Source organism: Mandrillus leucophaeus, unplaced genomic scaffold (assembly GCF_000951045.1).
Source record: "Mandrillus leucophaeus isolate KB7577 unplaced genomic scaffold, Mleu.le_1.0 Scaffold683, whole genome shotgun sequence".
NCBI classification, from domain to species: Eukaryota; Metazoa; Chordata; class Mammalia; order Primates; family Cercopithecidae; genus Mandrillus; species Mandrillus leucophaeus.
In genome coordinates, this window is record NW_012107397.1 from 552,805 (window position 1) to 569,381 (window position 16,577).

General features: G+C 37.7%; 1 protein-coding gene across 1 annotated transcript; it reads right to left on the reverse strand.

Moving 5' to 3' along the window:
* Positions 1-2,452: 2,452 nt before the first annotated feature.
* FAM162B (family with sequence similarity 162, member B) lies at positions 2,453-15,656 on the reverse strand (the record flags this gene model as incomplete). Its single annotated transcript, XM_012002356.1, is given in 7 exon segments — positions 2,453-2,951; positions 11,969-12,077; positions 15,104-15,165; positions 15,167-15,213; positions 15,363-15,436; positions 15,438-15,611; positions 15,613-15,656. Coding segments are annotated over 7 exon segments (609 nt in total), but the record flags the coding sequence as incomplete, so codon positions are not given.
* Positions 15,657-16,577: the final 921 nt, after the last annotated feature.

Here is a 16,577-nt window from a genome sequence, read left to right on the forward strand (position 1 = left end):
ATGAAATTTCTAAATATTATTGAACAGCTCAAAGAGAATATTTATAAGGATGAATATGATATACATTCTACCAGAGAAATAGGACATTACATCTCCTATTGTTCCATTTATCTGGTAGAACTCTGATATGTGCACCCCACCACTACCAAACTTCAGTTCAACCATATGGATAAGTATAACCTTTCTGGAATTCTGCCTTTGTGTGGATGTTCTCGCAGCCTTTACAGGTTCATGTTTTTGACTATTCTCTCCAGCATATAACCACTTAGGATAACTGGATATGCCCATGGCAAACAGCAGCATCAGATATGCTTATTAACACTCTAGATTTTTACTTTATTATCTGTGACTATCTATGACAAGGATCTTCCTTCTTTTCCCAACAGTTTAACCAAGTACTTTAAAAGATGTTTAAAAAAATACTTTCTCCAGATTATTTAGTCCGATACTGGAAGACTTTCTCTAGACATCTCATCTTCCATGTAACCAGAAATGGAAATCATCATATTCATTCTTATTCTCTGAGTATCTCAATAATATTTAGAATATTCCAGGAGTCGTCAAGGTATAAAAAGACTTTTAAAGCATAGTATATTTTTAAGGTAATTGATTTTCAGATATTTTAACTCCATATGTACTCCCTCCTACAATGTATATGCCCAAGAATGTGGTCTGACGGTTCTCCTTTCTCACCTCTCATCATAACCAACCTTACACTATTGTTCAAAAAGAGAGCACTTCACTCTCATTCTGAATCTTACTCATGCTTTGCTCTGTGATACAAAAACCTGGATGACAAAGGATAATTTAAGAATTAATAGCTCCAGAGTAAGAGTTACATGAGAGCAAAACAAAAGGAGTTACTGTGCAAAATGTGAAAGCAGCCAGTGCCACAGTGGATCTCATGAAGACAGAGAGTAGACAGGTGGTTACCAGAGGCCAGAGAGAGTGGTGGGGAGAGGGAAATGAAGACAAGTTGATTAACAGGTACAAACATATGGTTTGGTAGAAGAAATAAGATCTAGTGTTAGATAGATCAGTAGGGTGACTATAGTTTACAATGATCTATTGTGTATTTCAAAATAACTGGAAGAGAATCATTCAAATGGTTCTAGCATAAAGACAAATATTTAAGGTGACAGATATCCCAAGTACACTGATTTTATCTTTACACATTATAAGAATATATCAAGTTATCCCATGTACCCTGAATTTATGTACATCTGTTGTGTACAAATTTACAAATTAAAAAGAAATAAAGAAGCAGTGCCTTGGTTCATCCAAGACACAGACTCATAACAATGCTTCATGCCTTCTCTAAGAGTTAGGATTCAAAAATGAGATTATTGTCACAGGAATATATATTAACATTTTCATTTTCAAATCAAAGTAAGCCTTTTTCTAACAAAGTATAGTTATGTGCCACATAATTACATTTCGGTATAAGATGAATGAGCCACATATACAACAGTGGTTCCCAAGATTATAGGGAGCATACATAGAAGCCTGATATATGGCACTTGGTATTGGCACTGCAGATCAAGTAGGGGACATGACTGATATTCAGTAATGGTGCTGGGACATTTGGTTTTCCATATGAAAAGTACATATAAATAAAAATATAAACACTAGGTTTGTGTAAGTACACTCTGTCATGTTCATACAATGATAAAATCACCTAACAATGCATTTCTCAGAACGTATCCCCATCATTAAATGATGCATGACTGTGTAAGTTTGATTTTGCTCATTAGTTTGACAATAAGAACTGACTTTGTACCTCAAAATGGACAGGCAGACATCCTCCACAAACTGATTGAGCTAATTATGTAGCTTCAAGGTTATGATAGAAAATACACTTAAAGCACGTGAACTATACAATATGCCAGAAGTTATATCTTTTATAATACTTACATATATGGTTTAAAAAAATAACAAATGTGAAGTTAAAAATGTGCAGGGATGAGATATGTAATTTTAAAAAGTTATTTTAGGGCTTAAACAAGTTTGAGGATCATTAATGTATACCATTTTCTTTCTCTAACATTTTTGTCGTTTTTAAAATTGCTATTACAATTACTGTTTTAGTACTTTACCATTTTAGGAATAGGTTTTAGAATTAATAATTCAACCTATTTCACCTAGTTACAAACTATGAAAAGAATAATCAGAGGTACTACCCAGTTGCTAAATACAGTGAAATTTTAGCTGAAAATTAGTTTTGATTTTAATGAGCCCTTAAAGATTAGTTCAACCTAATTTTAATGACATACACAATGTGCTCATTTTAGCATTATATGTAGTGGCCAGAAACTGTGCCAAATATCAAAATAAATTGTGGTATGTTTATCAACAGAATACAGCAGTAACAATGGATGAACTAATGGTGCACACAATTTGTGGGTTAACCTTATAACTAATGCCAAGTAAAGAATTCACACAAACAAGTGCATAATGTACAAATCCATTTATATAAAGTTCAAAAACAGGCAAAATGAATCAAAGGTGATGAAAGTCAGAAAAACTGCTATGTTTGGGAGGTAATGGCTGAGAAAAGGCAGGAATGAAGCTCTCAGGTGTTGCCGATATTCTACATCTTCACCTTGGCAGTTGTTACACAGGTGTTCACGACATAAATATCTATCAGACTGTATACACTTTTGTCCACTTTTTGAATGCATCGTATACTTCAGTAAAAGTTTACTAAAAAGTAAAAATAAAAAAGACGTTGTGCTTCTTGTTACCAAAATAAAACCATGGCAGATATTTTGGTAAATATTCTATTTTTCCCATCTTCTACTGTTGCTGATGACAGGGATGGTATTCAGGTGAACACTTTGTTACTTATAATATCATTTAGCTTTAGCCTGTGCAGCCAGTGCAGCTTCTTCACGCCACTTAGCTTTCTTTGCCAAGTTCCAACTTGTTAAGGATTCATGTCGTTCTACAGCCTGTGGGGGAGGGGGGAAGAAATATATATATATGTAGTTATATATAAAATACATAAAACTATATATATATTTATATATTATATATTTATATAATATAAATATATGTAAGTATATAAAAATATACTATATTAATATATAAATATATATATAGTTTTACATATTATATATATAACTGTTACTCTCTGGAAACTGGAAAAATTTGTATTTCAGATAGAAATACACAGGAGAGAATAGAATTAGAAGTTCTAACATATGTTAATAATGGGAAGAGAGAATAGACTGAATGGGTAAAGAGGCCATATTCAAAGTTATGACAGCATAGACTTTTTCAGAAGTGAGGAAAGCTGTAAGTCCTCAAACTGAAAGGCATACAAAGTCCTTAGGGAAATAAATAAAAATTTAATATATATTGATGGATACCTAGTGTGCATCTCACACTTAATATAGCCAAAATAGAGAGTTGACATATTTTGTTCCCCCTGCCTACCAGTCTTTCCCTAGCCATACACATCTCAATAAATGGCAGTATCATCCACCTACTTGCTCCAGTCAAAAAACCCAGGCCTTTTCACTTCTTTATTCCATTTTCTTTTCTGCTTCCACAATGAATTCACCACAAAGTTCCATTCTTTTTACTTCCCCAAATTTATCTGAACTTGCTAACCTTTTCTCCATCTCCATCTGCCACAATTTCTTTAAGGTACATGCATTGTTATTAAAAATGAAAAATGAATTGGGGACGGGAAAGTGGGACAGTGGTGGGACCATTTAGAAGATATTACAATCAACCAGGCAATAGATGTGTATTGGTATGTCAGGAGAGATACTGAGGAGTGCTCCAATTTGGCTATATTTTGAAAGTGGAGCCAATGGGGTTGCTGATGACTTATCCATGAGCAGCTAGAAAGATAGAGTGGATATCAACTGAGAGGAGGAAGACAGTACAGAAAGCAGTGGCTTAGGGTTGTATGGGGGAAGATCTAGAGTTCAACTGTTGACACACTAAGTTTGAGATGTCCATTAGACATCCAAAGGGAAATGTTAAGTAAGCAACTGACTATATGAATTTGAAGTGCAGAAGGAAGATATTGGCTGAAATATAAATTTGAGAGTCCTTGGAATGTAGAAGGTATTTAAATCCAGAAGACTTGGTAAGATCATCAAGGGAGTGGGTATAGATAGAGAATGGAAAGACTAAAGACTGATCCATGGGGAGATTCCACTGTTACGAAGTCCAGGAGAATAGGAGAAACTGGCAGAGTAAACTTGGAAGACGTGGCCAAGAGACAACCTACGTGAGGGTGGTACCACGGAAACCAAGTGAAGAAAATGTTTCATAAAAGATAAACAATTTTCATTCCCAATGCTCTCACTTCAGAGCTTCTGAGGATTTTTATGGAAGGACAATGGCTAGTATGCACTCTCCAACAAAGGGTAAGTGAAAAATGCCACATTGGCCTATTCCAGTGTTTTTCATATATCCATTTATAACCAGCTATTTCCCTATGTGCCAAAAATATTCTTTTCTTGGTTGAAGAATGGGGAGACTGGCTACTGTGTGCCAGAATTCCTGTAGAGGGGTGACTTTGAGGTGTAGGTAGACCAAATTCCTTTATAATCCTGATATTCTCAACCTAGACATATTTCAGCAGCTCCAGTAGATTGAACTCAGATTGAGCAGAATCCAAGGGAGGGAAGATACTGATTCGGCAGAAGAAAATATTTGCTAATCAGCAGAATTGTCAACTGCCTCTCCAAAATGTAATGAGATTTATCAGTACCCAATCATCCAAACGTAGTGTCATATTGAGTCTAAATAAACAGTCTTCAAAGTAGGATAAGAACTACAATGTCCACTGAGGTCAAGAAAGCAATAGCAACACATTTCATCTTTTCTTAAAAAGAAAAACTGCTAACATTTAACAGAATAGTTGAGGAATAGAGAATTCCTATGTCAGAAGTTAGAGATATCTTGAAGAACCTGTGACCATTCTATAATACAGAAGAATATAAAAGCACATCTCACTTTGTTGTGCTTTGCTTTATTGTGCCTTTCTTTCTTTCTTCTTTTTATTTAAATTGAAGGTTTGTGGCAACCTTGCATGGAACAAGTCTATAGGCTCAATTTTTCCAACAGCATGTGCTCACTTCATGTCTCTCACATTTTGCTAAGTTTTGCAATATTTCAAACTTTTTCATTTTCATGACATCTGTTATGGTCATGTGTAATCAGTGATTGCTGTTGGTACTACTGTACTTGTTTTAGGGTGCCACAAGTTGTGCCCATATAAAAGAGCAAACTTAATTGATAAACATTGTATGTATTCTCATCACCCACTAGCCAGTCTCCCATTTCTCTCCCTCTGCTTGGGCCTCCCTATTCCTTGAGATGCAACAATATTGAAATTAGGCCAATTAATAGCCCTATAATGACCTCTACATGTTCAAGTAAAAGAAAGAGTTGTACATCTCTCACTTTAAAAAACTAGAAATGATTAAGCTTAGTGAAAAAAGGCATGTTGAAAACCAAGATAAGTCAAAAGCTTGGCGTCTTGTGCCAAACAGTTGACCACGTTGTGAATGCAAAGGAAAAGTTATTGAAGAAAATTAAAAGTGCTACTCCAGTGAACACCTAAATAAATCAAAACAGCCTTATTACTGATATAAAAACTGTTTTAGTGGTCTGGAAAGAAGATCAGACCAGCCACAGCATTCCTTTAAGCCAAAGCCTAATACAGAGCAAAGCCCTAACTGTCTTCAGTTCTGTGAAGGCTGAGAGAGGTGAGAAAGCAGCAGAAGACAAGTTGGAAGCTAGCAGAGGTTGGTTCATGAGGCTGAAGGAAAGAAGCTCTCTCCATAACATAAAAGTGCAAGGTGAAGCAGCAAGTGCTGATAGAGAAGCTACAGCAAGTCATCTAGATCTATTATAGCTAAAATCGTTGATGAAGGCTATGCTAAAAAACAGTTTTTCAATGAAGACAACATAGCCTCATATTGGAAGAAAATGCCATCTAGAACTTTCAGAGATAGAGAGAAGTCAATGCCTGGCTTTAAAGCTTCAAAGACAGGCTGACTCTCTTGTTAGGAGCTACTGGCAGCTGACGACTTTAAGTGGAAGCCAATACTCATTATCATTCTGAAAATCCCAGGACTCTTAAGAATTATAGTAAATCTACTTTGCCTGTGCCATGAATGGAACAATGAAGCCTGGGTGACAGCATTATCTGCTTACATAGCTTTCTGAATACTTTAAGCTCACTGTTGAGACTTACTTCTCAGAAAAAAAAAGGGTTCCTTTCAAAATATTACTTCTCAGTGACAATGCACCTGGTCACTCAAAAACTCTTATGGATATTTACAAGGAGGTTAATGTTTTCATGACTGCTAATACAACATCCATTCTTCAGCCATGGAAAAAGGTGTCATTTCAACTTTCAAGTCTTGTTATTTAAGAAATACATTTTGTAAGGCTATAGTTACCATAGATAGTGATTCCTCTGATGGATCTGAGCAAAGTAAATTGAAAACCTTCTGGAAAGAAGTCACCATTCTAGATGCCATTATGAATATCTGTGAATCATAGGAGGAGGTGAGCATTAATAGGAGTTCAGACAAAGCTGATTCCAATCCTCATAGATAACTTTGAGGGGTTCAAGGCTTCAGTGGAGGAAGTATGAGGAAGTAACTGCATATGTGATGGAAATAGCAATAGAACTAGAATTAATAGTGGAGCCTGAAGACAAAATTGAAGTGCTATAATCTCATGATAAAACTGTCACAAGATGAGTTACTTCTTACAAATGAACAAAGAAAGTGGTTTCTTGAGATGGAAACTACTGCTGGGGAAGGTGTTGTGAGCATTGGTGAAATTAGAGCAAAGGATTTAGAATATCACATAAACTTAGTTAATAAAGTAGTGGCAGGGTTTGAGAGAACTGACTCCAAATCTGAAAGAAGTTCTACTGTGAGGAAAATGCTGTTAAACAGCATTGCATGCTACATGGAAATCTTTCATGAAAGAAAGAGTCAACTGATATGGCAAACTTCATTGTCATCTTATGTTAAGAAATTGCCACAGCCACCCCAACCTTCAGCAACCACCATCAGCAGCCATCAACATCTGTCAGCAGCCATCAACATCAAAGCAAGACCTTCCACCAGCAAGAAGATTACAACTCATTGTGTACGGTAAACATAACTTTTATATGCATTGGGAAATCAAAAAATTGGCCTGTCTCACTTTACTGTAATATTCACTTTATTGTGGTTGTCTGGAACTGAACCCACAATATCTCTGAGGTATGCCTGTTTTCATTCATTTCAATACTGTTAGAATAGATATTAATAAATAAGAATGGTTTCTTGTTTGGCCAGAAAATGACATGGCATCTTTAAATACTTATATGGATAATTTTGTAAGCTTAAACAAAGTCTCTAAACAATTTATGGGGTTTTGAATCCATTTGGTACAAAATTCAAAACTACTATATCTTCCAATTATTTTGCAAGAATGAAATAGCTGAAGAACATCAGGGAGGGTAAGAAATTACTGGGCACATTTCAACAAAAGCTTTGGCATAGTTGGTGGATAAAATTAAGTATTAGCACCACCATTTAGTAATCACAGCTAAAGAGATATTTCTTTTACTAGATCTATGTACCAACAACATGTGGCATATTTTCAATTACAATATTATAACGAATATAAAATTGCAAAATTGTAGACAATAATAAAGTATTTCCATTATATTGTTATTACATGAAAATATTATGTTAATATATAATATGGTATATTATATGTCATACATATTAATACAATTTTAGGGAAAATGTTTTTGTGTCATTCACAAACAAAGTGCAATTGATTGGATGCATGCAGTGGCTCATGCCTGTAATCCCAGGACTTTGAGAGGACAAGGCAGGAGGATCACTTTGAGCTTAGGACTTTGAGGCCAGCCTGGGTAACATGGCAAAAACTAATTTCTACAAAAAATACAAAAAAAATTAGCCAGGCATGGTCATTCATACCTGTGGTCTCAGCTACTTAGGAGGCTGGACCTGCAGAATCCCTTGAGCCTGGCAGGCAGAGGATGCAGGGAGCCAAGATCGTGCCACTGCACTCCAGCCTGGGTGAGAGTGAGACCCTGTCCTCCTCCACATCCCCCCGCCGCCGACAAAAAAGAAAAAAAAGAAAAGAAAAAACAACACAAGCAAAACACAATTTATGTAAATTAAAGAAAAAAGAGGTGGAGAGACCAACTGTGTCAAATGCTGACAGGTCAATGAGGATGAGTGTATCATTGGTGACCTTGAAAACAGCAGTTTGGTGGAGGGTTTGAGGCACGAGCCTGATCAAACAGGGAATGAGACAGGAAATCAGAGACAGTGTATATAGACAGGTCTACTGAAAAGGTTTGCCACAGAGAAATGCAGCTATATCAAAAGAAGTTTTGTTTTTGGTTTTGAAGAGGGAAATAGAAACATTTCTATGTTTTGATAAAAAATGATACAGTAGAGAAGAAATAAAACTAATGACGAGCAAAGAAACCTGAGAATTCCTGGAATGAAATTCTTGAAAAGGCAAAATGGAATGGGATCCACAGCACCATTAATAAGAGCTTCTAGATTGGAGCAAGGATCATTTATAATAGGCAGAAAAGCAAAATACACAGGATTATGTGTCATAAGACTGGAAACTGCTCCTTGGGCTGCTACAATTCTCTCAGTGAGGTGGAAGGAAAGGTCATCAATGGGGAGGACTGTGGAAGTGTAAGGTCTGAGGAGACGGAAAGCATGAAATAGTTGGACGGCTAGACTTCTTTTCCTGTGTTTAAGAGGCATGTGCATTTCATTTTCTGCAAACTCTGCCTTTTTGTATCTTTTGCCCATTTTTTTTTTTAAATAAAAGATTGTTGCTGTTTTATTTAGTGCAGCTCCTTATAATTTAAGAAAATTAGCTCTTAGTTTGTGATCTATTTTGTATTTCTCCCAGTTTGTCATTTGTGTTTTTACTTTATTTATGGCACTTTTTTACCAAGCAGAATTTTAAATACATTTATATGATTAAATTTACCTATCTTTTCTTTTGTATAGCTTCTCAGTTTTGTTCTACATTTAGAAATGTCTGCCCAACTACTCTAAAGAATTCTCTCATATATTCTTTTGGTGATTTTAAGGCTTCGCATTTAATGTGAAAATCTTATATCCAACTGCAATTTATTTTATGTGGAAAGTATAGTTGGAATGTCCCAATATCATTTCTTGACTAATTTATCTTTCTCCGCTCATATACAGAGTCACTATTTCATATATTAAATCCCTATGTAGTGGGTTATTTATGTGATGTGAATTCAGTTCTATTAAGTTGCCTATTTGTATGTCAGTACTGCAGTTTTAATTATTGTTGTTGTTTTGTTTTAATATATTTTAGAGCTAGTCCTCCTTTAGAACTATTATTTTTAGTATTTCTTGTATATTTTGCTTATTTTTGTATATGAATTTTAGACTCAGTTTGTCTACCAAAACAAATCCTATTGCTATTTTTATTGCAGTCATGTCAACTTTACAGACTTAGAGAAGTTTGCTGTCTTTAAAATGTCAAGTCTTCCTATTCCAAATAAAAATTTCTTAGGTTATACCTTCTCTTGTGACCACTGGTAGTGTTTAAAAGTTGCCTTTATATAGATATTGCGTGATTTTTAATTTCATTCTTACGTGCCTTAGCTTTTTTATTTGTTTGTTGCTATTTTAAGTAGGGACCTTATTTCTGACCTTTCACTGGGTTTTGAATAAAGAGGAGAGTGAAAATTTTTAAATCTTGTCACTATCTTGCTTAAAACTCTTCATTGGATTCCCCAATGTATTTTTAAAAACCTGAACTATTTGCAGTGACCCATAGGCCTGATACTATCTGGACTCCCCCTGTTTCATACCATCTTCTCTTTGCTCATTATACTCCATCCACACTAGCTCCTTTTTGTTTCTTAACACACCAGACCCTTTCTCATCTCTAAGCTTTGCACATGCTGTCCTTTCCTTCCCCTGGTCTTCTCATGGCTAGCTTATTCTCATCCTCCTCAGAGAGGACTTGCCTGACCACTCCATCAAAAATGGCCTCTCCTAGAGTGTTACTATTTTATCATCCTGTTCCTTTCCTTCATTGCACTAAGAATTCCTCAGGTCTTTTTAGTTTATGTGTTTATTTGATCTCTCTCCATTTTCCCTACTACAAAATACCTGTATTTTAATTCCATGATATTCTAATAATAAAATGCAGAGTGCCTGGCATGTCTCAGGTGCTCAAAAGTGTTTAGTGTATTAATGATAGAAAATCAATGTTTGCTGTCACACTTTTGGAGAAGAGGAAACAGCAATAACTAATGCTAAACATAAAACTCAATTTATTCTCAGTTGCTACTTTTTGTGTCAGATTCACACAGAGAAAAACCCTGGCTGTTGATTTATAACAGAATTATATTTGAAATATGGAATTTTAATAGAAAATGAAAAAATCTTTCCTTCAATTCAAATCATATGTATTGAAAATAAAATGACGACATCAGTAGATCTCTAATAGGCCAACTTGCTCATAAAATACATATTAAGTGTAATTGGTCTTAATGTCTCATTTGGAAACTTGTGATTACCATTAAAAAACATTAAAGTGCCATTATAAATAAGTTATTAGAGGGTGATTCTAAGTATACAAATTGTCTAATTAGTGTTTATCTTTTTGATGTAGCTGAGGCAATACACCAATCATCAAAATATTCCTAGAAACTAGAGAATCATCAATTTGGCAGGCAGTCATTTATTTAAGGTTAGGTTAAAAACAAAATATTATCAAAGTTATTTATTTACATGCTTGAGTGTTGAGTCCAGTAAACATTAAAAAATTTCTGATTTGGTGAGAACAATTTCATGGCATAGATTTTTTTTTCCAGGCTAATAGGAATGAAAAGACATTTATATAATATCAGTAGAATTGTAAGTCCTAATCCCTGTGTGAAGTTAGTGGGCTCAGATATACCTGGGCACCTGAGGAGTAAAGGACAGAATCACAGAAGTGGGCAGAATAGTAAATAGCTAAATATGCCCAGAGAGTGAGGTTTATGGAGCCAAGCAAACTATTATGAATGATATGTATGCACTATTGAAACGCAGTGTTCATAACCAAAAACGTTATAATCCAGGTCTAATGGCTTCAGTTGCAGGTGCCATGATGAGGAGGGGCACTCTTAAAATGGAGTGTGTTGAGAACAGCTCCAAGGTAGAAGGAAGTTGTTAGAGTGGTTAAAACTGAAGAAGCAAATACTCTTAAGGATGTGTTAGAAATGTCAAAATACTTGTGGGGCTGCTCTTTGTGGTAAAAAGTGACCAGTAGATGGAAGGATTTTGGGAGGCAGAAAACAAAATTAGAGGGTAGTCAGCTCTTAATTTCCCTCTAGAGGTATTAAACAGAAACCATACATTGGGAATGGCAAGGAAAGGGCTGACATACAGGATCCAGACACACGAGATGACCTTGGCAATCACTTCCAACCTTTGCATTTCTAACTAGTTCATATCTCTGTGCAACAGCTAATTAATTGAGTTCCTGATTTAATGAATGACCTAGTCTGGATAACCTTCAACGACAAAGTTCTCTGTCTTCTGCAGATTTTAACCAGGGTGTAAACTGTCTTGTTTTTGTTTTTAAGTTGAAACAAGCATTTGTCCCTCCCGGTCATATAGTGTTGATTTGTTGACTCAAATTTCCATGAACGAATTTGTCTCCAGTATTTTATATATATATGACTTCAAGTCTCAAAGACAAAATTGTTCTTATATTAAAAGACAGCAGTAATCCTGAATCGAGAACAATGTCCATGGCATTTCTTAAAATTCACCCTTTGGTCTAAGGAGGTACTCACCCTTTTGGTGAGATACTTTTTTAAGGAGGTACTTAAAAAGAGGTACTCACCCTTTTGGAGGTACTCACCCTTTTAACTGACTTGCCCTTTTAAGGAGGTACTCACCCTTTTGGCTGACACTATCACAGCAAAGCAGGTGATAATTGTGAGTCCAATCATTATGTAACAAGCTTTCACTCGAGCTTTGTTTCTTGCAGTGACTATCATTTCTGGCCTAAACAAAGATGTGTATTTTGTTAAATATGTATAAGTAATATGGTTTTCTGACAGGCATGATACATAATTCGCCTTGTAAACATTCCAAAAAATTCCCTGAATGCAAACTGCATTCGGTGACATTTTCATGTGAAAGACATTGAAATGCACGCTGGTTATTTTTACCAATTTCAAATTAACAAGTATTTATTCAGATCTTAAACTAATGTTAGCCATTATGAAACCACTGTATAGAATATTAGTTTCTAATTCCACAAAATATAACTACTAAAGAGGCTAACTTGCTCTCCATTGTTTTTATTCACTAAGTTGGATAAAGGAAGAGTTAAAGCATATTTAGCCTCTTTGTTAAGTAGGCTTTGTTTTCCATTTGAACAGTTTTTTTTTTAACTCATTTTTATCACTTTGTTTTTTTCATTGGCCTCCCAATCTCTTGTCCCTTCACATGCTACCCCAAAAAGACACTATTATCCAGTTCGTGAGAATGTCTGTTATAAAAATATTTCCTTCATGACTTTTGCAATAATTTTTTTAAAAAAAGTGATCAAAATCACAATAATTTGCCAAAGAAAAAGATAAAAGAGACCTTCATTTTCATGTTATTATTATTCTGAAATTTGGTATACTTAAATTTTAGATATTCTTATTCATTCATAGTTTTATGCATGTTGTCCAAGATTTTAATAATACTACTTACAAAGTAGTGATACAAAAGCCATCATGCCTGTGGGACTTTTACGTTGAAATAAACTTTAACAATTTTCAATAATATGAAGTGGCAGTTTATGAATAGGCATAAAGAATTTCATTCATAAGAATATATTCATTGGCAGTCTTTTCTATCTATGTGACGTTTAAATAGAGTGTAGTTGCATTGAAAAAAAAAATCCAGAAAGACAAAGTTGCATTTTCTTTTAAAAATAGAAAACTTTTGAACTTTTCCACTGGTCGAAAGACTATAGAAAACTCCTATGTAGCCTATTTTCTTTAGATTTTAGGCAGAATGATGTAAGTTTTAAGATATTAGTTGCAAACAGGTCCAATTAGTGAGTATGGAGAAATTATTAGATTATATTTGCTGCTAACTTTCATTCCAGATGGAACTTAGAAGCCCTGATCTTTTTTACCTAGTCATTTGTCTTTAATCTATTATAACAAATTAGTTTAGCACTGAGAAAAACAAGACAAAGTACAGTTATTATTAAACATAATTAGTGTATGATACAAAAATTATAGGTCACTTGTTCATTACATGTCCATTAAAAGGTAAAAGCTGTTTACATTGTAAGTGTGACACTTAGTTTAACAGGAATCTCTCTCTTAAATAGTAATGCTTAAAAAATTGTAGAAAAATAATAAAATGAAAAATACTCAAATACTTTTTGTTTCCAATGCAAAACTGCAATGCTTTTTATAGGCATCTTGTTCTTAGTGAAGTGTTCCTGCTTATAATACATCTTTTGACTATGATCTTGGGGAAATTAAATTGTTTCTGTAAAATGAGTCTGTTCACACATACAGCTATGTTAAATGCAATACTGGGCGTAGGTTTTCTCGATGAACAATATACAATAATGTTGGTTCTTTACACTCTTGATTGCTCGGTTAGGCCACTAGAAATAAAAATTCAAACCAATTGAGGGTGGTGGCTTTTTAATTTTAATTATTTTTTACTTTTGTTTGGCATTTAATGTATTAAATTTTCAGGCATCAATTACAATTCGATAACCAGAGCTTATGATGATAAAGACTTTTGTGAGGCTAAGTTTTGCTTTCAGCTAAGTCTGTAGTTTGGAGTGTATAGATCTCGAGGAAAAGTAATCTTAGAAAGTGCCTCTGTAGTTGAATAAATACTGAAAACGGATTCAAATGCAATGTTATTTCAAATTCCATGTCCATTTCCCATTTAGTGACTTGCTCCAATAAAAGAACGAAAATGCTGCAGAATTCATTACTGAGTGTACATTTCCCGCCATGTTCTTCTCCCACCCCGCCCCCATCTATCTGAGATGCTTTGCTAACTGATAAACTGCAATTGTTTATAAACAATAACATTGCAGGCACCATGTGAAAAACAGAAAAATAGGCCCAGTTTCCATTATCCATTCTAATAGGCATTCATTACATTGTACAAATACACAGAATCTCTAAAATCCTTCTTTCACGTTATGGCTTTAGTATTTTTTTTTTAAGGTAAACTTAAAAAGTAGTAGATTGATTTTATTCTTAGTTTCTGTCCCTCTCTTTTTTACCAAATCCCTTGTAAAAATGCTGCAAAGGTTTTTGGGCTTGGCAGAAACAGAAACTTTGGAAAGATTTTTTTACAAGTTACACTTACTTATTATTAGCATTTAATTTACAGGTTACATTACTCTAGAGGAGGAGTTATTAGCTTGAGTTTTATCTTCTGTCTTGGTGGGTTTAGCATGCTGAAGAGGCCCATGGTGCTGACACTCCCGCGCGTCCCACCCTGAGTAAACCCGGAGCCTAGAGGGCTGCAGAAACGCGTCCGCCAGGCGTCTCCTGCCCCAGAAGAGGAGGCCGCATGGATGCGGCTTTTTTTCCAGAGACCCGGCCCCGCCCAGCCGCCCCGCAAGCCAAGATCAGGGAACCCCTTCCTTGGGTGGGGTAGGGGGGCGCCTCCGGCCAAAGCGTGGATTGCCGTCTGACGTCCCCGCAGCCATCCGGATGCTCGCGAGGACCGTGGCCTGTTTGGCACAAGAGCCCCACTGCCTCCCCGTTCGGGGCTTGCGGGGGACCGGCAATCTGGGCGATGCTGGTGTCCCCTGAGCCTCTCAGTTTTCACCCACCTTCTGCAATCTCCCTGAAAGCTTAGTTGACTCTTGACACACCGCACTGGAGGCGGGGTGTGTGTAGGTGAACTCCGTGTGCGGTGGGTGTTATTGCTAAGTGTTGCCACTGCGGCCGCTTTCGCTCCTAGGTGGCCGCGGTCGGAAGGTGGGTGACCCCTCACCCTTGCGGCCGGGGACCGACTCTCTTTCGCGCGGCGCTCGCCACACTTACGGGATCCGAGGCGGGATCTCCTCCATCGATTTGAAACGCCCCGCCCACAGCAGGATTTTTTTTGTCGAACTGCGAAGGCCGGCGCTGCGCGGGAACTCGGTGAATCTCCCCTGCAGCGAAAGCAACCCAGATGGGCGAGGGAACTGACTGACCGGCACGGAGGATCAGCGCGCCCTCAAACCGACTCCCGGGCCGGCCCCTCGCTGCCCTCCCGCAACCTCCCCGCTCCCAGGACCTCCCCGTCCGAGCCCTGGCTCACTGTGACCTTGGGGCCCAGAATTGCTGGGGGCCCCGCCGCTGGAGTAGCAGGGGAGACCCCGGGGCGGAAGAGCCTGTGCCCTCGAGAGGCCCCCCGGGGCCGCAGCGGACTGTTAGCCCGCGGCCGAGGCGCAGTAGGCTCCCGACTGCCCTGAGCATGCTGCCCGCTTGTCCCGCGCCGCACCCGCACCTCCGGACCCAGCCACAGGCGTTCTCCCCGCAGCTCTCCTTGTCCCGCCCTGCAGCGCCCCGGAGAGCCTGGGACGTGCAGCTGGAACCCCTGGCGCTCGCACACTCAGTTCGCTGTCCCCGTCTCCGCCCCCGGCCAGCGACCCGGGATCAGGGCGTCAAGCCCCTAGGGGCTGGTTCCTCAGGAAGTCAGCCTGCCTCCGTTTGAAACAGGCTCACCATCGCCTGAGACAGTGCGTGCAGCTCCTTTTAAATTCTTTGTATTGAGCAGAAATGTGTTTCCGCTAGGCTTTTAGCCTTTGAGTCCATCGTTTGTTCCCCAGGAGAATAAATCTAAATCCTCCCCTCCAGGAAGAGACAACAATCCTCCAAGTGCAGGAAATGAAGACATTTCCCAGTAAGTGTAAGGGCACTCCACGAACTTCTGGATGAGATTTCTTGAAGTTAGCTCCTCACTTCATCCTCTCCCACCCCCATACCTTTTCTCTTTCCTATGGAAAACAACCTCAGTTCCTCCAACTGTCTTTCTCTATCTTTTCTTCTTCTTTTCAGAGACAGCCGCTGGCTCTGTCACTCAGGCTGGAGTGCAGTGGCATGCTGATAGCTCACTGTAACCTCGAACTCCTGGACTCAAGTAGTCCTCCCGCCTTAGCCTCCAGAGTAGCTAGGGCTTTGGTCGTGCGCCACCAAGCTCCACTATTTTTTCTTTTTTTAAGAGATAGGATCTCACTATGTTGCCCAGACCGTTCTCCAACTCCTGGCCTCAAGCTATCCGCTGGACTCTGCCTCCCAAAGCACCGGGATTACCGGCATGAGCCGCCATGCCAGCCTCCTACCTCTTCATCTCAACCCACAAACTCTCCACACTCTCTTCAACATGTGCCTTTCTTCTGTCACCTTCCACCATCTCCTCTATGCTAAAAGGTAGAAGAATCTATTATTTTCAGGCATTGAATGGTAACAGGGATTCAGATTCAATGATGGGAGAGAAGCGTTGTACAAGCAATTTACTGATCTTGTTCCACAG